General features: G+C 40.8%; 1 protein-coding gene across 4 annotated transcripts in view; it reads left to right on the top strand.

The window, feature by feature from the left end:
* nedd9 (neural precursor cell expressed, developmentally down-regulated 9) overlaps positions 1-22505 on the top strand; it is a 35074-nt gene that overhangs the window by 5547 nt on the left and 7022 nt on the right. For 3 of the 4 annotated variants that reach the window (XM_029443471.1, XM_029443470.1, XM_029443468.1), the window contains exons 2-3: positions 10683-11096; positions 21910-22008. In XM_029443471.1, the coding sequence (XP_029299331.1) occupies positions 10689-11096; positions 21910-22008 (507 nt within the window). In that variant the 5' untranslated portion in view covers positions 10683-10688. Of the gene's footprint in view, positions 1-9801; positions 9832-10682; positions 11097-21909; positions 22009-22505 lie in introns of those variants that run through there. The other variant, XM_029443469.1, reaches the window with a different exon arrangement.

Genomic DNA, 22505 nt, shown 5'->3' with positions numbered 1-22505 from the left:
GTTGTAGGCTCACATTCAATAGCTTTTCCAAATGCTCTCTATCTTACTATGAGATTAACACAGACCATTTACTATCGCACTGCTAGTTACAAAGACACGGTATTTCCATGCTGTGACGTCGGGGTTTCAGTACATTTTAATGCAGAATGACTTTGAGTTTACTCGTATGCAAGATTTATTTTAAGTGAGCAGTGAGAATGAATAGTGGTCCCTGCACCCCACCACCCCCTTCATGCTGCGCCCTCGTACCGTGAGCCAGTCATTAACATTTTAAAACGGTCAGCAGAGAGAGCGAGAGAGAGAGAGAGAGAGAGAGAGAGAGAGAGAGAGAGAGAGAGAGAGAGAGAGAGAGACCAACGTCAGCAACAATGCATATAATCATTTCCATGTTTGACCTTTTGGAGGAAATCATTCTGGCCACCCCCTTCCTTCCCCCTTGAGGAATGCCAACTATTTTGCAGGGTCATCTCTCAAGATGTAGCGGGCCTCTGTCGGCTCGGTTCGACCCTGTAGGGAGTCGTCACTCGTGACAGATAAGAGGCATGACAGATGTGAAACGTGTTTAATACCACTGCACTGAATTGGTACAACCTGCTACACAAAGAAACCCGGAGGTAGATTTCTGACTGCTGCTGAGTTGCTTTAGTTGACTGAACATATAAGTAAAAAAATCGATCAATAGTTTGTCATTTTTCAAGCTAACCCTTTGGTTGGATAAAACAAGCAATGTGAAGATGCCACCTTGAGCTCTGAGAAAATATAAAAATAAAAATATAATTAATCGTAAGTTGTGTCTGAGAAGTGACTAAACTGATTTTGGAAATTGGTAACATCCGATTGTTATTGAGGAAAAAACCTCACTCACCTGATTTTAAACGGTTAGTTATTCATTTCCTTTGGGTCATTTTACAATGGAGAATGATTAACGTAAACTTGTGTTCCCACTTTCTTACTTTAGCTATAGCTTGTGATTTCCTGATTTCCTTTTTTTGAGAAGTTTTTATCTGGTCCTTTTTTCTACAAAAGATTTCTCTGAGTGTTAAAAGTTGGTGCAAAATGGATGCCTTTTTTGGCAAGCTGACATTAGTCTGATATTTATTGTTCATAACTTGGAACATTATCTGCCGGGAAAGTAGCCTGAAAGTAGCAGGAACTAAATGAAAGTAGCATGCAGAGCTGTAACAATCACTCAAGACTGAACATTAATTAACTTATTTCTATTAATCATTTAAGTCATTTTTTAAAGCAAGAGTTACAAATATTTTCTTGTCTAAGCTTCTTAAATGTCAAGATTTAGTTTTTTTTCTGTTTTACATTTCTTTAGAAGATATAAAAAAAATACTCTCCTAATGACTAGATAATGAAGATAAGCATGTCAACCTGAAGAAGAAAATACTGAATCTAAAAGTACATCCTCAATATATATTTTCAAAAGCAAAAAAGTGTTTAAAAATGGTGACTAATAAACAAAAGATTCTCCTTTTATCTCAGATGCCCTTCATGTTTCAAAGGGGGAAGATAGCAGCCTCAGCAGTTTGTCTTTTTGTGTCTGTGAGATCTTTGCGTGGCGTGAAATCGGAAGGACACTGGAGTGAATCTCCATCTCATTGGCTATTCCTATATGTAAAAACCATTCAATGTGGCCCTGCAGCGATACCATGAAACATATTTCACATCTCGACTAATGCCCCCTGGAGGGATTAGCTCTCGTCTCCGGGGGTTACCATGATGCACTCATGGACCCTCGTTTGGCATCAATGCCGAGCTTGGAAATAATCCAGCTCTCCGCTCCGCCAACACTGAACGCCTCATGGCTTGGGCCCCATGAATACCATCCATACCGTTGGGGATTTGTTTGTGTTGCTGATACTTTTTTGACCCCTGTAGGGGCAGAAAATTGTCTTTTGTAGGTCAGAGGTCAGTGTCGGCAACCAAACAAAGCCTTTAGAGCGTGCAGAGATTCATAGCTATGCTCAAAGACGTCAACAACATGCCAACATGGGTTTCTTTCCTTGCTGCTTCACACCAGTCACAGTCCTGGAATGATTTGGCAGAATATGAGGAGCAACGTCGCACGATGTTTCCCCATCAGCCATTCCACTTCACAGAATTCCATACACTTTTTGAGAGAATATCTCCAGTGTAGCTTTCACGTCTAATTATAGGTTGGCGTTCAGGACCACAGTGAGGGAGTCCAAGATGTGAAGTGATAGGTCGAGGTCAGTGGAAGGAAGCATGGAAGTGCTGCAGGCTAAGAAGGAGGGCGTCATGTCAAGTTACCTTGTAGTTTATGTGACAGTAAAAAAATTAAACGGCTATAATGAATGGACAGAGTGAGGAAGAGAACAGTCATTTTACATTTCACTTCCTGTGACTAAAACAAAAGGTGGCAGACACCCCCGTTGTATTGCTTCATGAGTTTTACCGCTGTAACTGGCCGAAGTTGCCACAGTTCACAATCAGATTGGTAGAAATGACGTAATTTCCAATTATTTTGATACAAATTTATCAGACGAGTATGTTTTCGATCAAGCAATGAATCGTTTTGTCTATAAAATGCCAGAAAATAGGGAGAAAATGACCATCATAATTTCCCAGTAGTCACAAAATTACATTGAAATGTCTTTAATTTCTGTACATACGGTAAAAGAACAACAATATGTGTTCAGCACAAAGAGCCATAAAAGGTCTAACATTTGCTTATTTTAGTTTTGTCTTCATGGTAAATTCCCTGTTTATGACAGTTTTAGTCATGCATATCCACTGACTAAACAAATATCTCAGCTGTCAAACTGAGATGTTTTGAGCATCAGTGGTTTGACACAGCTTGCAGTGCGGTTAGACTCAACCCTGCACATCACATCCTGTTGAAGAGAGACAGTCGCCATGCTGTTGCTGTTTAGATGATTCGGGGTGTGGAGATTTTCTCGCAGTGCTGTAGCAGCTTGTGAATCACAAATGAGAGAAGAGGAAGGAGGTGGGTGTCATATTTACACTGGGGACACAATAGTCTTTTATGCAGAATGAATAGAGCCTGTTCTATCAGCCTGGAGGAGCTTGGAGTGCTGTGTCTTGATGTTGGTGGTCCAATAAAAATCTTCACACAGTCACAAAACAAAAATTATGCTATTCAGCTTGTTGGAAAAGAAACAAACGAAGAAGCCAATGACGTGCTTTCTGTCTACTAACCCAGTGATTTCCAACCGGGGGTACTTATATCAGGGGGGGGACTTCTGCAGTTGCCAGGAGGTATGTAGAAAGATTGTAGACTGAATGTAAGAGCGGTGAAAACTAGTATGCTAGCGAGCACAGAAGTTTAAACGGGTAGCTAAAAGTAGTGAAATAATGGTAGAAATAAACAGCTAAAAGTAATAACTGGTTCAAATAATTAGCTTAGAGTAATGGATAAATGGTTAACATTAGGGATGCTTTTTTTATATTTATAAAATATTTCTTACTGATAACAGACACTTGTTAACCGATCATTACCGACCATACCAAACCACCGCGTGTGTGAGACGTCCGTGATTATGAAGTTAACAGTAACGTTATAGCTGTGAACTTAGCAGTGTGTGTGTACAGTCAAACCATTCATTCTCACAACTCTTCAAAAACTGCATCTTGGTTAGTTACCCCTCTAGCGTTAGTTGGAGTGTCAGGTATCAGCGTGTCGTGTGGTGTCATTTAAAAAATAAACGTCCCTCTTCAAATGAAAGTTTGGTTTAGCAACAAAACTACTTTGTGATTGTGGTTGATGTTCACTGCTAGTGGGCTAAAGGCTGAACAAACCTACCTTCATATTGACAGTTCAATTGTATAAAGAAAATTAACAATATCCACTTTTAAATAATGACTTTTAAATGTATTATTTATTTGGAATATACATTGGGAATTGATGAAAGGGTACGTACGTTCATAGCTGACAGGGCTGTTGGGTACCATTGCACTAACCAATGGGTGATGACCAGGATGAAGGTCATAAGGCTGGAATATGTGATTGATTGTTAACAGTTAGTTCCATCTTTATTTGTGCCACTGTAACTGTGTCATATTGATTTACAGCTGCTTGCATAACATATCAATCAGTCACTGTGTGGCAGCAGTGCATGTGTTGGATCACGTTTCCCTGGCTTAAACTGAAAGCTCCACAAGTTGTGACATTTTCCACACGACTTTTTCAGAAATAGCGGAGGTGAAGTTTCACCGAGCCTGCTGTGTAATTATGTTAATACAGGGCCCACTGGCTTAGGCTGTAATCAGAGGGTCAACCTTCCTGAAAATGTCCAAATGAAGAAATGACCATGTGCTGTGAGCGCCGAACCACTTCCCATGAGCCTTTCCTACCCAGAACCCTTCACACGGCCCATTTATTTGAACTAGCGTTCACCCGTACTCTGAGGAACGGCTCGTAAAAAGTCATCAGGTCCTCATTACCGTCATTACTATAATTATTTTCTATATTTAACCATGTGAAATGAGGCCAAATGAGTGTGCTGGTTCGCCCCCTTCTGCGAACCACCCCGAGTCGTGTTACAGTTGGTACGGCCCTTATTCTCACACTGATATGTTCTCACAGTCGGAGCGTACCACTGTTTTGGGAGCAGGTTGTTGTTTGTTTGGGTGAAAACATCCTCGTCTCTTTGAAAGGCGGACCGCTCCTGTTGCTGTGGGGACGCTATGTTTCTGCTATGTGGTTGGGTTTTTGGCTGCAGTATCAAGGGAATTTGAGTATTTGTGAGCTTACTTAGCCAAAGCCACCTACATTATTATTAGATTGATGTATACCCTAGAGCGGCACAGCCAAAACCTCCCAGAGAGCTCTTTCTGAACGCGAAGGTGGGGCCCTTTTAGCAGGCGGTGAAGTTGCATAAGGTTTTCATTTTTGGATGGTCAGCGCAAACTTTTATACACAGGACGTTTATACTGTTGGTGTTGAGGCGAGACGCTGGTGGAAAAAATGCCTTGTTGGTGTAGAGGTGTGTGAGTCAGAGTGGAGGGGCTCAGACAGCTGGGTCTTCAGGCTGTATATCGAGCTCCAGGTGTGAATCTGGACGGCTCAGCTTTGCACGATTCCTTTCTTTCTAATGACGAAAACATACGAGGCTGTGAGAAAGTCCCTGAAGCCAGATGTTGTAGAGGGCAGCATGAGACCTGGAAAACCCCGGATATAAGAGTTTTATACCTCCTTTTATCTTTTATACTTTTTAATGTCTTCTGGATCGGATCAGCTCTTCAGTAATTAGGCCAACGTTTTTTAAGCTTTGTCTTCAAACTTCAAACAAAACATCTGAAGACGTCACTTTGGACTCCTTGGACAGATTTTCATTATTGTTTGACATTTCTTTGACTGATCCATTAATCAAAAAAATAATTAGCAGATTAATTGAAAATGAAAAAACCTCAAGAAGTCTTTTTAAATTCCTTGTTTTATTCAACCATAAGTCCAAAACAAACAAACATTCAGGCTACTATCAGATGTGACAAAGACAAAGCAGCAAAGTATTTGAGAAGTTGAAAGCAGGGAATATGTTAAATGATTAATAGATTATTAGAAATAGTTGGCAATTAATTATTTGTCAAACAAATAATTGATTCGTGCCGTTTTCAGTCAGAAAAAGTGGTAGAAGTCATAGGATAGGCAAATAACTGATATTTAACTTAATCAGGTTACAAATAAATCCAGTTAATTAAAGAAAAGAAGAAAATTCAGAATTAACTTTCTGATATAAGTAGATTTAGAAAGACTCATTTCCTTAGGCCTGTTCAAGGTCTTGTGGGCCTAAAAAGGTCTTAAATATATCAAAGAGCAAAACCATTAAAAGACCTTTAAACGTCATTTAGTGATAAGATCTTGTGTTTACCGTCTGACCACTCTGTACACCTCTGCTGTGTTATGTCTTTAAGATTTGAAGGTCAGGACCAGAAAGGCTTCATATTTACATTAGGAAGCAGCAGAACGCCTCTCGCTTCACCGACTTATAACAGATAACTTCCTGGAAGCTCGCTGACTGTGGGTGAAGCAGAAGGGGCCCTCGGCGCCTGCCCACTGACAAATGGCTAACACGTGTTTATAGGAGGATCAATGGCGAGTGGTGGAGTCACGGTGTTGTGACTAACCAATGTTTATGCCAGAGATCTGACGCCCGCTTTAATAGTCAGTTTCACCTGCTGCGATTACAGTGGTGCAGTGAAGCAAACTAAATCACAAAAACAAGAGCATCACTTCAAAAAGGATCTGCACGGAGCTGTTAGCCATTACAGCTAGCAGCATGTTTGTTCAATGTGATGGCTGATGCTTTCTGTTTCACAAATCTTCTCTGGCTCATGTATGACTCACTCTTTATTGGTGGAGGTGCTATAAAAAGTGATCATGATTTCCATTTATATTGCCTGTATGTTTACATCCCTACAAGCTCTGCCACAATAAAACTAAACCACAGTGAGAATGAGGGTTAAGTGTGTGAAAAATGTATCAAACTCCTTTTTTGGCTCCTTGTGGTCCCGCACTCTCCTCAACAGACCGTACTGTACATGTTCATGTTTGTTGCAGCGTTTTGTGTGTCTTTGAGGCAGAGTAGTTTGCTGATGGTCTGCCAGTGATGATGATAGTTTGAGTTTATTATCAAGGTGTTAGTAATACTTATAGACATCCTCATTTTTTTTGGGTGTAAAACTAATATTGATTTCTGCAAAATCAACCGATTTTTTAAAGCTTGAAATATGTTATTTTTTCCTCGGACCTTATAAAAAACTAAAATATAGTAGAAATGCATTGAAGGGGAAACTTTTAGCATCAAACTAGACACATTTGAGGAAGGTGAAAAATATTTAAAACATACATAAGCTATTGTTATTACACCAAACTTTAAAAAACCCTCCACTAACGGGACACTAAAAAGACTAATTTGCACGGTGGCCCTGAAACATCAACACACTGCAAATTAGAAAACACAAATAGACAAAATATCATCACTTTTGTGTGTCCTCTGGAAACTTCCCTTGTTTGGTTGCATTTAGGTTTTGCCGTGTTAAGATTCTGCAATATTTTTGTCAAATTGATGAAGATGTTTTCTTCACTTGATTGAGTTTTTTCTGTTTGCACATGTTTTCTTAAACTACAGTGTGTTGAGCTTCAACCGCTAGTATACATTTAGGCTTTGGATGCGTAAAAGTACTGTCAAAAAGTACGTGTGAAAATCCATCGTATTTAACCAAGTAAAGTGTCGTTACCTGCAGAGAGCTTCTTAAACATAGGTTGAAACATAAATTTAAGAAGTTTAAGTCATCAGTTGAAAATCATATTCATAAGCCATTCTCATAAAATAAGGAAAAGTATCAAAGTGATAAAACAATGTTATGTGTTTTTGTGCTATTAACATCTTGGTTAAGTTTAGTGTACATTCTCCACTGAGGCTTTATAAAATGAGTGTGTCTCTGTGGTGTTGATGCCTGTGAGATGCAGAAATGAACATCTCACATTAAAGGGCGGATGCTAGGTCACGTTTTTTTTCTCGCACCTTTTCTTCCACCGCCTTCTATCTCAGGCTGATATATCCAGGTCTGCTCGAATAGGGGTTCGTCATCGTGTGCTTGTGGCATTCTTAATGTGACAGCTACTTGTGGCGATTGATCGCTGTAATCAGCAGAGACAAAGCTTGCTACGTGCTGTTCTGGTGTCTGTGAGGTGATTTAATTTCTCCTCTGAGCATCAAACACGAAGCAGTTAACTACAGCAGAACAAAAGACCTCATGCAAGAACCACCCGTACAATTCTGAAGCATGTAGGAGTGATTCCTGAGAAATTGTGGCATTCACCAATTTTCTCGTATTTGTCATGTACAGATAGTCTGCCTTTCTCTGCAGGGGGGAAAAACCCACATTTGATTTAAGAATCACAACGCCTTCATCAGTTATCTGAATATTGTTTTCACTTTGGTCAAATTACTGAGATGTTTTACATTTTTTGGGCATATTTCAGGATGACAACTTCTACATTACAGTGTTGTTGTTTTTTAGGAAAATTCTCTGACTCTAGAGAATAGTCTTTCCGCAGATCTGTTATTCTGTCCAGTATTATCCTCTGTTGTACTTGACAGTGTAACATCACCTACTGTAGGCTGTAATGTTCTCTCAGCTTTCATTTAGAAATAAGTTTTTTAGTGTTTACCTTGCCTTACACTTGATTATTTTTGGTCCCCTTACATACATTAGTGACGCTGCTAAACTTGCTGTCCTTTTGACTTGAAGCCTTATATGGCAATTTTTTAAGGGCATTGATTATGCTTGTGATCAAATCTCACAATCATGCACGGGTGACATTCATGAGGCTGAAACAAGCAATTTACAACAAATGTGTGCCGTGAAAAGAAAAAAGGAGTTTGGTGAATCGGACTCGTACAAACAAATCTCCCAGAGAGAGACAAGTGTATGATAAGAACACAAAAATGTTCTTGCATGCAATTTCTCAAATATATTCAGACTCTGATTGTAGCTGCAGTTATAATCACAGTAATCAGCGTTTTCTTTCCTCATGGATGCCTCTGCCAGACTTGATCAAATTATTGCAATGAGCATGAACATCCATGTCCGCTCCCATTGGACGACGTCGACCTCCGGAGGTCACAATCGAACTTGTTGCAGCTAGCTTGTGGCAGGGGGTGATTGTGTGGGTGTAATTGTGCGACAGGTGTTGTTGGGTAATGGCCCTGACAATACACTTAGACAATAGCCAGGGAGGCCAGGCCCACAGTGAGAGATAACGATAGTAGCAGAAAGAGTTTCACATGGGAACTGCCTGAATCAGGCCATGTAGGAAAGAGGAAGGCCAAAGAGGGCTCAAGAAAGCTTCAAAGTGGGCTTCCTGATTCCCACACTGAGCTACTGAAGGGTGAGACGTTAGAAAGATAAGTGAAACTGAACGTTACTATTCCTTTTGAGAAGCTGTATTTAAAAGCTTAAACAGTCCCTGTTTCTTGGTTACATGTTTCTGATAATCCTCAATCTGTAGAAACATTTATTTTGGATTCAAATGTGCATGTAGTTTGAAGTTAAATTAGGAATCAGATTGTATCCTCTACACAGTTCATTTAATCTGGTAAGAGTGAGTTTAATCCAAACTGCAAGATACATTTGTGAATATTTAAAGTCAGCAGCAGTGGGGTTTTTAACCCTCTGTTGTTTCATCTTCATTATAAGATATTATTCAGCCATGTTATAGCTGAAGCAGAAGCAATGAATGTCATACAAAAGACGTGCTACTTCGTTAGTTTATTGTCTTAACAAAGCCCATCTGACTGGATGGTGGTGCTGCAAAGATAAAATGAAGTTGGGTTGTTTTGCACGAAACAGTCAAGCTGGGAAAACCGAACAACAAACACTCCTCTCTATCAGTATCTAATGTTAAAGTGCCCTTGAGCAAGGCGTTAATCCCTCATTTGTTTTATGGAGTTCACATCGCTTAAGTACAAGACTGTTGTTGTGCTGGGCAGCTCCCAGGAGTTAAAGTTTGTTATTATGCGAGGATGAAGCAGCTGAAAAGCAGTGTTCATACTCAGTTAACTCCTTCCATGGATGAATAAAGGCTAAAGGAAAAAGACTGATGCAATTACTGAGGCAATTAGGCTTTAAATGCCTCTCTCAGACGGAGAAGTGGCACACTGGGGGTTTTCCTATCTCCAAAATCTGTAGTTTTGAGTCATTATCCCTCAGCCCTCGCCGGCCCTTTAGATAACTGTGCCCTGGAGCAGAGAGCAAACTGAGAAAATCCCATCAAGTTCAGATTGGTTTGAAAGACATCTGGCGTGGAGCTGGGGGCTAATGGGATCCTTCATGGTAATTTGAAGAAAGGTTCACCAGCATGTCATTCACCAAAGCATTTTAAAACTGTCATAGAAGTATTGTAAATAATACTGGACGCTAGTGTTTTAAAGGAATAGTTTGTGTGGGGATTGATACCACTCTCGTTTCTGTACGCTAAATATGAAGCTACAGATAGCAGTGGATTAATTTAGCTTAGCATAAAGACCGGAAACAAGGGGAAGCAGCTGTCCTGGCTCTGTCTACAAGTAACAAAATCAACCTTTCAGCACCTCTAAAGCTCTCAGACCTACACGTCCGATGATGTTTGTTTAATCTGTACAAGAAACACTAACCGTAGTTTTACGGGGAGCTGTGTGCCAAATTATCTGTCACCATGAGGTTGACGACAAAACCACAACCTTTTGCTTTTACACTTTTGTTTTTGTAGGAATTAAACAAACAAGATATAACATGTTGTATCTCCATGATTGTTTGCACTTTTTGTACGTCGCTTTGGACAAAAGCGTCAGCTAAATGAACTGTAATGTAATGTAATGTTGATTATCGAGCCTAAAAGGCCATGCTAGCTGTTTCCCCTTGTTTCCAGTCTTTATGCTAAGCTAAACTAACCGGCTGCAGGCTGTAGCTTCATATTTAGTAGAGAGATGAGATTGGTATTGATCTTCTCATCCAAAACTTAACAAGAAAGTGAATGAGCTGACGTTCCAAAATGTTGGTTATATTTATTTTATGTTATAATAGATTTTACTAAAATCTGACGGTATGTGACGGAAGGTTAAAGCTGTTGTTGCTTTTAGCTATTTTTCAATTTTAAATGAAGTGAAGAACTTTGTCTAAAGAATGTCTGCTCTTTCTTTCTACAGAACCTAATGGCTAAAGCACTGTACGACAACATGCCGGAGTCCCCCGAGGAGCTGGCCTTCCGTAAAGGGGACATCCTGACTGTCATCGAGCAGAACACGGGAGGCCTGGAGGGCTGGTGGCTCTGCTCCCTGCACGGCCGCCAAGGCATCGCCCCAGGGAACCGTCTGAAGCTGCTGATTGGACCCATGTTCGAGGCTCAGACGCCGGCCGCCGCTGCCCATTCCCCCCCTCAGAGCTCGGCCTATCAGCAGAAGGCTGGCTCAGGGGGGGCTCAGGGGATCTACCAGGTGCCACCGTCCCTCCAGAGTCCACAGCAGCAGAGTGACCAGAGCATCTACCAAGTTCCTCCTGGACAAGACGTCTACCAAGTCCCACCAAGGAGCACTCTAGTTGCAAATAACACCTCGAGCAAGGTAAGACAAAAAAAGAGCTAGATTGCATTTCCCTAGGGCTGCAGCTAATGACCATTTTCACTATCAGTGAGTTTGTCAATTAGATTGTTTTTGATTAATCATTTAATCCAATCGTGCACCATGGACCAGTTGATTAGCGTTCCTTTAAGTAGAGGTTAGGAACTCATCAGTGAAGCCACCTGCTGAGGTGATTGGTTGGAAGCTGTAGACTATTGGCTCTCTATTTATTTAATAAAGTGTATAAAAACTATTTATCACAATTTGCCAAAGCTTGTTTTGTCCAGTCCAAAACATATTCACTCAACAATTTTATAAAATGGGAAAAAGCAGCAAATTCTCACATTTTAAAGGCTGGAAATAGAGATTTCTTTTGGCACTTTTGCTTAATCAATGTCGATTAATCGACTTATCGTTTGATTCCCACAAGGAATGTGGGTTCCATCTTTTATGTTTTTAGACTTTCACAAAGTAGTGGAGTACAGATATAAAAAAAACAATGCCAACCATTTACAAAAGTTAAATGTTTCAAATACAATGGTAGAGAGAGGGATGAAAGCATAGATGAATAGAAAATGAAGAAGTGGGTTTAGAGAACACGGAGACTGGTATTCTCGCTGTTCTTTGGAGACAGTTCTTTGGGATCAGAGCGGATTTACAACATAAACTCTGGTGTGTGTGTGGCTTTCACTGGTATTAGATGTGATAGGACATGGCATTTGCACCGTGATCTGTTATCCTGCCAGTCTGCCACGACTCTCATCAGTGTGAATGCACACACAGAAAGCCGCGAGGCCGGAGAGATTGTGGGCCTGCGATATGAAATGTGGACAGGGTGTGCCAGGCCTGGTGCGCACCACAGAGCAGGGTAGTGTTTTTGTGCAGGGCTCCCATTTGGCTTTATATGTATATTGGCTCACTGTGTGTAGCAGAGCCAGTCTAAGCCACAGAAGGGCAGTGAATATGGGAAGAACTTGTGGAAAAGAAAACAGCACAGAGCTGTTTTTTGGATTTTGGTGGAGCCCAGCTGCCTGAAAGTAGATTCTTCTCTGCAATTAAATGCTGTACACGGTTGGCGGGCAAACCCGTTACACCTGGCATGGCCCTTTAACAGTATAGCTATATATACACAATCCTCCTAGCAGTGAGTCCATTGTCTATATTTGTTGTTTTACTGGCTGAATGGTATATCATTTAAAGCATACATCTCAAGCTGTCCTAGAAAAAAACTGCCTGTTATTCCACACAGAACCAGACTTTATGAAGTGGATATAGCTGGTTTAAAGCATAGACTGTATATAAGAAGTAGACATAGTCAACACGAAGTCACCCATTAGTTTGTGCACGACAGTTTTAAAGTTTGCCATTTTGGCCGTCACCATCTTGGTTTTTTGGAAGCAGCAGTAAGACGAGAGGGTGGAGCTGGATTACAACCAAATGCTGACCAAGACATTTGAAGGTGACCAAAGTGTTGCAATTAACTTGCATGTACACACTGTGAAAGGTTAAAGTTGTAAGACGAAAATATAGACAACAGCCAAACCAGACAATGCTGTGGTAGTGACTTCAATCACAAGATAGCCACGCACTAACGCAGACCCTGCTTTATCTATGTCTATATTACTCTAAATTTCATAAAATTAACGTCATGCTGTATTGAAAAAGACTTGAAACTAGTGATTGAGACCATAAATGCATGAGCAAAATGTTAAATCAAGTGAGAAGTAGAGTCATGTTCTCATAGACTTCTATACAATTGGATTTTATTTTTATTTTTAAACCAGTGGAGTCGCCCCCCTGCTGGCCATTTGAAATAATGCAGGTACAAGACACTTTCAGGCAAGGAGGTTGCCTTTTGAAAGAAGAAGTAACAGAATTCCCCTTTTACAAACAAAAAGTTGAATTCATAAGCAGTAAAACATACTCGATACACTTCAGGTTTTGTGACTTCAACCTTACATCTGTGTGATTGAACCAGTCACTAATGGTAGCTTATATTAGCAGAATTTAGCTAGATATTGCTTTATAACTCGCATTACTGAGCTAGTTTGCTGACATTAACTCTTCTTTACTTGGGCTACTGTTATACTCCATTTTATCATCTCCCCCTATCCAATAATTGTCACTTGTGGCCGTTTTTCTGAAAATTCTGCATAGTCTAGGTTTCAAAATAGGCACCAGATAAACAAGAGTGAGCCCAGTGATCTTCATTACAATAGATAGTCATTAGCAGGTGTGTGCTCAAACACTAGGGAAGAATTTTCCTGTTTATTCAACCGCATAACTAGTTTGAGCATCTCAGACCAGATCATTCCTCCAGGAGACGGATAGTAATTATATGCTGGATGAGTTTTTGAAATCCAAGGGTGTTCTAAAAAAAATATTTTTAAACAAATCAGCTCCAGTCATCATAGAAATGAGCTAAGGTATGCATTTTCAGTAGGTAAATAGGCAGCAGGCGCCGAAGGCTTAGAGGACATGTGTGATTGACTGTGTGATAAAGTCAGTCAGAGCCAACGGGCTGAGAGGAGAGACCTGTCAATCAACCAGCACACTGCCAATACCTCTCGTTAACACTAACAGACCTTTGGGGCGTACAAAAGGAATGGTATTAAAAAAGCTTTGATGATAACATGGAAAATTAAATGTGCTTGTAATGAGAGTGTGTATTGTGCTGTAATCATATTATTGGAGAGATCAAATTAAGTCTTGGACGTTTAACTTTCCCTCAATCTGTGGTTATCAAAGTGGTGCAATTTTCAGCGGTTGTTCCTGTCTATTAAATAGAAAGATTTCGACTGAGTGTATTGCAGGAGTTCAGACAAGGCCCTGTTGTTTTCCAGTGACGCATTACCAAAGCACCATCGGTCTCTGTGGCCACAGTCGGTCCCGTTAAAGCCAAACAGCAATATCTGGATTGAAAGATTAATAGAGTGCAAGTTAAAGGACTTATTTTGGGCATTCAGAGTTCAAAAAGTCCCCCTTTTTTGCATAGACAATGTTAATGTTTGCCTGCCAAGGCTTGAATGGACATGAAACTGGTTGAATCATCTGTACAAAAAATAGACGAGCAATTAGCTCCTTGGTAAAAAGTCAAAGATACATATAAAACTGTAAGGAAGCTGATTTTAGGTGGTGGTGGTGGTCTAGTGCCTTCCAAACAAAACACTAGAAGGTTGGGAGTTCAATACCAGGGCTGTCACCATTGTACCCCTGAGCAAGGCACTTAACCCTGAGTTGCTCCAGGGAGACTGTCCCTGTGGTTAGTTCAATGTAAGTCGCTCTGGATAAGAGCGTCTGCTAAATTACCTATAATGTAATAATATAATTTTAACCGTTAGCATTCTCTGCTAACAGCTAACAATTTTAAGTAAGTTTACTTTGAGATTCTGGGCCTATTAATAACTACGTCTTTCTTTGAGGTAATAGATAAGTTTGAGCTTCAATAGAAGTTTGTCAATGTTATATATGGCGCACAAACATACTGGGCTTAATTCCCAAAATGTTTTTTACTATTATGCCTTTATCAGGGTTGTTCTTTTCAAAATGCACTATTTCATCTTTTAAGGTGCGAATGTTTAAACAGGTTGAGTCTCCATTTTTCAAAACAAAAATGGCAAATAAGAAGAAAAACAATAACTGTCCAGGTTACTTTTAATGGAAGTCCATGGTATTGGTTGGCAGAAAAGCATCCGAGGAACTCCGATTGTAAATTAAAGATCAGTTATAAATAAGCCTACATGGATAACCAACTGCAACTTAAAGTCTTCATCAGAAAAAGGTAAATTTTACTCTTTCAACCTCTTCTGAGTCGAGTTGACCTCAACACATCGCTCTTTTAATTAAAGTTCTATAAAAAAAACTATAATTTAGCTAATTCTCTGAAATCTCAATGATCGCTGAAAACATCTGGGACATAAAACATGATATGTTAGAGAAGAGTTGTGCCATTTAATTTTGGTAAAGTTTACAACTATGTTTAGTTTTTTAAGGACAAAGTTTTTGCAATTCATTGTAGCTGCTTCTTTATAGCAACAGCTGCTAATGTTTCAGTATTTAGAGCTATTCATTTCACCAAACAGATGGACAAAACAAGATTACCCAAAGCTAAAGTTATTGAATGGCCATAATATGAACATATAGTACTGTTAGCATTATCCAAGAGACCATAAAGTGGCTCTTTCCACTTTGAAACTCTGTAAGCACAGTAATACTGCCTCGTACTTTTTGTGGAGATCATTTTTATTGACATGAAATCCAAACCCTGACCTTTTGCTCTTCAAAACACCAAACTCAATCTTGTTTACTAAGACAGCAGTTTTGATGACAGGCTGCAGAGCGTTGACTCATGCGCTGTAAATGTGCTAACAGCCGATGGAGTTGAAGGGAAACAGACTTTCTTGTCGTCAAGTGACACTCACTTGCTTCCCAAATGATTATGGAGACTAATGCCGGCTTCCTATACTTGATAATCCCCTCTCATGTTACTCTAAAGCCTCCCGCAGAGAACGGCTCCTACATGTCCTTCACCATGTGTGTGTAGAGTCATGCATGCATGAGCTCTATTCGGATTTGCATACCAACCACACAGTGCAAATCCAGATTGGCGACTGGATGTTTTCTCTTCATGTGGTGTGGAGCTCTGGTATATAAAAGGCACACTGAGGTTTTGGAGCTCTCTTCCTCTCTCGCTGTTCGGTTTGATGCAGCAGCCTTGTCCTTGGGTGACCCTCCTGCCCCCCTCCCTCCTTCAAGGCTTCGGAGCCGGGACCGTGTGGGACAGATGCCTAGAGCCTCGGCTACACAAAGAGCCTCCTCACATGGAGAAGCCTTGCACCGCCTTTTATCTGCTCTTAGAGGCCCCGTTTTTCATCTCAGCCTGCCGCTCTTGATTTCTTCATCTTCTCTGAAAGGTGTATCTGTTTCACGCCGCCAGTTTCCCCTCAGTTTCCGTTGACTCAGACGCTGAGGTCACAGTGTTCAACGATGGGTTGGGTTCAGAGTTCAAAGATCTCCGCCGAGCTTCTTATCTACTCCCACCAGACGGCCTTTTCATTCCTCACTTCCTGATTTCATGAGGTCTGCTCCTTGTTCGGGCATTTCCTCCATTCACTGTGTCATACCCATAGATCCAATCCGCTCATGGGTGCCATAAAGAGGCAAGGGTGCAACAATAGGATTCATAAACTCCCACACAGCTCAAGGAAGTGCGCCGATAGCTGTTTATGGGCTGTAAGGGTGTGCCATCCACCTTGATAAAAGTCCCCTTTAGGAAATAACCAGGTTATGTGAAATGAATGGCTTGTTTGTTTGACTGGGACGTATTTTCTCAGCCTAATCATGCGCATGACAATCTCAGCACCAGATAAGTGAGTTATTTCTTCCTGGAGTGAGCCAGCTCCTTTCAGACGCCCGTCTGCTCTCCATTGTCGCAGATGTGATGAATCGTTGGCCCATGAGGTTTGACCGGAGGGGGCGAGGTCATCAATCAGCTATACCAAAAGTAATGTGCTCTGCCGTGTGTGCATACTGGAAAGGACTGTCTCCCCTTGAAAATTTTAAGAGGGTTTGTGATAAAGTAACAGAAGTTGGAGCTTTGCTAAAAGTTATTCTTTTTAGCTGTAGCTATTAGGGCTGCAACTGCCGATTTTATTTTATTTAAAAAAAATTTGTCCAACCAACTTTCAACCAAAACTGAAAGAGATTCAGTTTCACATCATAGAAGACAAAGACAATCAGGAATACTTTTCTAAGGGCATTTTGAGCCACACTAGTGGCTTTGTGGGTGGCACTGTTGGTGGTCGGTACACTACTTATACAGACCGAAATATTCTGACAAACTATTGGATGGATTGCCATGACGTTTGGTTCAGACATTTATGTCCCACTGAGGATGAATTGTAGTGACTTTGGTGACCCCCTGACTTTTCCTTAAGCTCCAATATTTCAGTTTGCCCAAGACTTTAGTTCATAACTAAATACCTGCGAAACTATTGCATGACTACATTCCCATCAGCCCCAGCTGTACTTTGTGTTAAGTGCTAATTAGCAAACATTACCTTACACACGAAACAAAGAACACGCTAAACATTATATTTGCATGCTAGCATAAGCATCTAACATGCCGCGGTACAGTATGGCTGTAGACTCTTTGCCTTGTTCCCTGGTGAAATGCTGAAGGTTCATTCCCTACAGTCTCATTTCACATTATCCTCTTATTTTCTTAGGACTGTCTCGTGATAGTTTTCTTAGAAAGTAAACACCCAGATGTCAGACACATCTTTTAACATCTCTTCTCTTCAGATCATCCTGCCACCGGATTAAGAATCTGCTTTGATCAGAGAGGATGAACGACGATGCTTATTAGTGCTAAAATGTGTGTTCTCTTTTTAATACTCCTCATTAAGCCCACTGTCTGTTTGGGTTTAGCGACTTGGACGTGCTACGGAGAGACGGCTGAAAGCCTCACAGGATTCACCAGTTAATTGCCTGCATTAATTAGTTTGGCACTTTAATAGGCTGGTGCAGCTCCGTGTGGCTGAGGGGAACATTATCGAGCGGTTCTGGCCCACAACACTGCAAGAGACATCTTTGTGCTGTGATTCAGCAAAGAAGGGAAGGGCAGGTTACTGCAGAGCAGAAACACACCCTACATTTAGGAGACGCAGCCATATAGAAAACACCACTCTTACCTAATAAAGCGATTAGATTGGTGCCCTTGGGTGGCACTCATTAAAAGGCGGACCTGTGTTGACAGTGCTAAAGGTAGAAACTGGCTGGAGGTTGACTTTGTCAGCATTCAGATGGATGGATAAGAGCACAAGAAAGGAGATGAGGAGGTGTGAATGTGGAGATGGATGGATGGAATTCAATAAAGTGCCACTTTGACCGCAATGTCATTGTTGTCACCGTTTTTTTATAAGCCGACCTTTAGTGAAAAGCCTCGTTAGGGTTGTTGATTTGTGTCAGCGGGCCTTTAGCGGAGGGGGGGGGGGGTGCGTGTGCGTCCAATGAAAAGGTGTCAAATGATGATTTCCTGTTAAATCTTGCCACACACACAAAGTGCCTTAACTTAACAGACAATCGTATGAAAACATTATAATCATCATTTTCATACTCAAACCTTCCAGTTACAACTTAAGCCAATAGAAGCATCTGTTATTGTCACTGTGTATTTCTGCACTTATTTATTCCGTTTTATTCAGTTCATCTGTTTTCATGTTTTATTATTTTAATATGGCAAACGCAGGCAAAACCACCGATAAACTGTCAACTGATGTAACTGTATCCACTGCTCTGCATTACATGAGACCAAAGTCTTCACTTAGATTTGAATTACAGCTTACACAGAATCATTAGTGCTGACAACAGAAAATTGAGCTTTGCATAAAACACAAAAACGCATTAAGACAAGATATGAAGTAAACAAGGTGATTTAAAAACGCACATATATAAAGGATTTAAAAAGAATGGATGGGTAGTCTCACAATTATTTTCATAAAAGCCTGTGGCAAACAAGAGTTGGAGCACACCTACATTTTTCTGGCAGTTCTTTGCAGGTAGGTCGTGCATATGAACCTAACGCTGCCTCTTCATCTTTAGTAGAAGTATTTTAAATGTCTTCAATTCGTCGCACTGCCCATCAATACGTAAAATCTAAGAGACGTAATGACGACACCTTTTTAAATGATTCTGAAGTAAAGCTTAAAAGTCCTACCTGCCAAAACCTGAGCCTGCCAGGATGCTGAGTAAACACGGTATTGCTGAAAGAGCCATGAGTCACTCATCATAATGGCGTAGGAGCGTTAACAAGGCATCTATTTGGCTCCCCGGGGCACTAGTTTAAACTTGATCCCTCTTTAGTCACTCCGTTTGCTTTACCTTCTCCATGAAGGAATCCTAAGAACCTATCACCTGAGTGGGAACAAATGTTTGCTCAGTCTTCATGATGTCATCGCTCTCTGTAAAAGGGCTGCCACCGCCACCGCTGCTGCCGTGCAAGCGCCAACCTCATTGGACGCGGTAAATATTTACCCACCAGCAATTATAGCAGCGCCAAGCGGCCTCGGAGCAACAGCCTGCTTGGTAAACAGAGGGTGGAGATGGGAAATAAATGAGCAGTGTGCATCTGGCAGCGGCTGAGAGGAGCCACTGATGGGACGAGTTCTACTCACAGCAATGACATGTACTTGTGGAAAAGGTCACGGAGGTCTTTGACAGAGACCTCGCTGCCATCTGCATGTGACAGCTGAGTCCAGACATCCCCCCCTTATCATCAGCACACAGGCCTGACCCGCAGGGACAGCAGCCGGGCTAAAGTGACCTTTTACCATGCAGCACTTTGTTGTTACTTCGAGAAAGGCTCACATGCTCTGGGAAGTTTTAACAGCTTTTTTTTATTATAAACACATTTCTATCTTGAAAAACAATGGAAATAGCTACTAACTAAACTAAAGCAACTAAGGTACTTAAAAACAATTACAATACGCCCTTATTGCCATATATGCACTCCCTCTGCGAGTCCTAACACAGTCAAATCTGAGCACACAGGCATTATACACATATTGTATTCTGTGTGACTCTCCCCGAGGATATCATTACCTCTGATCCCAAATAAACATCCATCAATCCACAGGAAAAAAGACGCTCCTTAAAGGTCTGGAACATGCCCGAGAATTATGACGTTCTTAAGTTTTCCACAGTATAAAAGTAACCCAGTGATAGTTGTGTGTACATCCATGGGTACACTGCAAACAGGAACTGCTAGTGGTTAATAAAAATGAATGGCACACTTTCAATGTTGACAATTTGTTCAAATATAAACAAATGTAGGCTTTAAAAAAACGGGGCTCAAGCTACTCTAATTAACTTCCTGTTTCCATCCCCTAAAGCCCCTCAAATATGGGAACTGTAGTCCCAAAACTTGAGCATGGTTCCCAAATCAAAGTCAGGCAATAAATATAGAAAGAGAAAAAATATTTTAAATTCCTTTTCAGATCAAAATGTTTTTTGATAGTAATATCAGAGGATGGCAGTTTCCCCGATATTCTCCAATAATGAACATTTTCGTAGTGCTATACAACCAGATGCTGCCTTCATGAACAAAGAGGAAAATAATGTGGTTTCCATCACTGAGTATCTTTTTCCCCACTTTTAACAGCCTGAAGTGTACGAGAGTGCGTGAGAAGATCCAAAAGCAGCGAGGCTATTTATTCCTCCGTTGGTTTATTTCAGACGACGTGTTTTAAAGCCCACGGTGTACGTTTCAGCTCTGACCCCACAAGCCCTGTAGGGATGATGTATGTATGGACAGGAATGCCAACAGTGGACACGTTAAATCACCACGGGCTCGTTCACATCAGACTTATGAGAACCATATGGACTACTGTTAGCCAGATGAATGGCATTCCTTCCCATACTAGGCGTCGTACTCTCATTTTCCGTTCCTCTCACTTTCCACCTCTGTTACCTTTTTTTTTCATAAATCTCTTTTACAAACCCCCCCCCTCCATCTCTGCTGCTGCTTCCTCTGAAACATTAATCCCTTTGTCAGTTGGCTGAGGTTACATGTCCTACTGCTCACACTCAGATACATGTACGAGAGATTGTATTAGGATATTTACTTGGCTGCGCGGCGAGTCACGAGTGGGTACTGGAATTTAGGTCCCTGGAGACTTTCCCCTCTGCCAGGAAGCCATGCGTATGGTTCCTATTTTCAAACCCCTATTAATGAACCCAGTGTGGCGATAGTGGCGCACGAGGGCAGAAGAGGAGCACTGGGCTCAGGGAAGGACATTCTCAGCATTCCTGTGTCTGTCTGACACAGCAAGGAGGTCTGCTTTTAGGGGGACGACGGCGCTGGGGGAGGGGGATGGAAACACTGGGATTAGGAGGTGTTGTTGGACTGATTAGCACTGACGGGAAAAAGAGGAGGGAAAATGTGATAAAACAAATTAACAGGAGCAGAAATGTCACATGGGCAGTATGTGCTTGTGTTTTTTTTCCAAGCAGTCAAAATCACCGTATTATTCTGCACCACAGTGTGAAGTCTTTTAAAGGTGTGTTAAATCCTAAAGCACAAAATGCCAGGGTTGTTCATCAACACCAATGATTACTTCACCAGGTTTAAAAGCTCTCGGTCCAGCCAGTACTACGATAAAACTCCTTCTCATATACCCTTTTAATCATAAATCATAAAACAATTTAGAGGAAGAAGTTGGGTTTAAAGTTCCTTTCTGTTTTTTTCACAAAGTGCTGCTGAAGTTTTACTTTTGCTCCATTTTATTGCTCTTTTATTTTAGTTTTTATGAGTTGGACTGCAGGATTGTGATATTCTGTTTGTTCCCTTGGCTGAAATATAACCCATCAGTTTTTACTTCTATATTCACAGTGAACTGTTGCTGCTCTACATCATTGTAAATTCATTATTTGTGCTTTTGTTCAGACATAACAAGACATTTTAAAGATTTTACTGTGGACTCTGAGAAATTGTGTTGGGCAACTTTTATTATTTTCTGACATTTTTTGACAAAACAAGTAATCGATTCATTGAAAAAAACGATCAATATTGAAAATAATTGTTTGTTACAACCCTGTCAAAGTTTTTTTGGTATATGTGCCTTGATATTATACAGTATAGAGCTGACAGGAAATGGTCCCAGGTACAGAAGTCTGAGAGTTGGGGGAGGCAGGAGGATTGTGTTTGTATTTTGTGTTTCCTAGTATTTGTCTTGAGCACTGCTATGTCTCACGTGTTGTTGTTTTTTTTAGACAGCAGCTCTAATAGTTTGTCTCTTCCCCCACTGTGATCGGACAGGTGGTGACCCCGACCAGAGTGGGACAGTCCTACACCTTCAGCCCCGGCCAGCACAACCAGCAGGACCTCTATGATGTCCCACCCAGTAGATCACAGGGGGTAGGTGTCTCATGTTCCCACAGCATGTACAGTTTACAACAATGACCTATTCTGCCCACTTAAACATCTATTAAGTCTAACATAAGTCTGTTAATGTGAATAACCACCAGTGTACATTCTGATTGATTTCAAAAGGGATTTAAGTGACATTTGGTCTGATATGTATTATATATATTATAAAAGTTCCTCAACAACTCAATTATCGTTGTAAAAGTAGAAGAAAAACAAAATAGTGAACATTTTTGCATGAAATATGCCAAACTCATACTGCTCAGTAAATAATTGTTTCTGCAATATGAGTTTTCTTAATTTTAATGGATCATCACCAGTGTTAATGTTTTAGCCCATTTTCTACCAATCTCACACACTTTTTATTACATTTAACTTTGCCGAACATGATGCTTTGTTTGCATGTTTCCTACCACATCAGGCATCCACAAGTTTCTATGAAGAGAGTTTATAATCCATCAGTGTACATTAAATCTGTGAAGTTGCAT

This window comes from Cottoperca gobio, chromosome 11 (genome assembly GCF_900634415.1).
Source record: "Cottoperca gobio chromosome 11, fCotGob3.1, whole genome shotgun sequence".
In the NCBI taxonomy this organism is placed as follows: domain Eukaryota; kingdom Metazoa; phylum Chordata; class Actinopteri; order Perciformes; family Bovichtidae; genus Cottoperca; species Cottoperca gobio.
The sequence above is the reverse complement of the archived record's forward strand: the minus strand, read 5'-3'. Positions and strand labels throughout refer to the sequence as shown.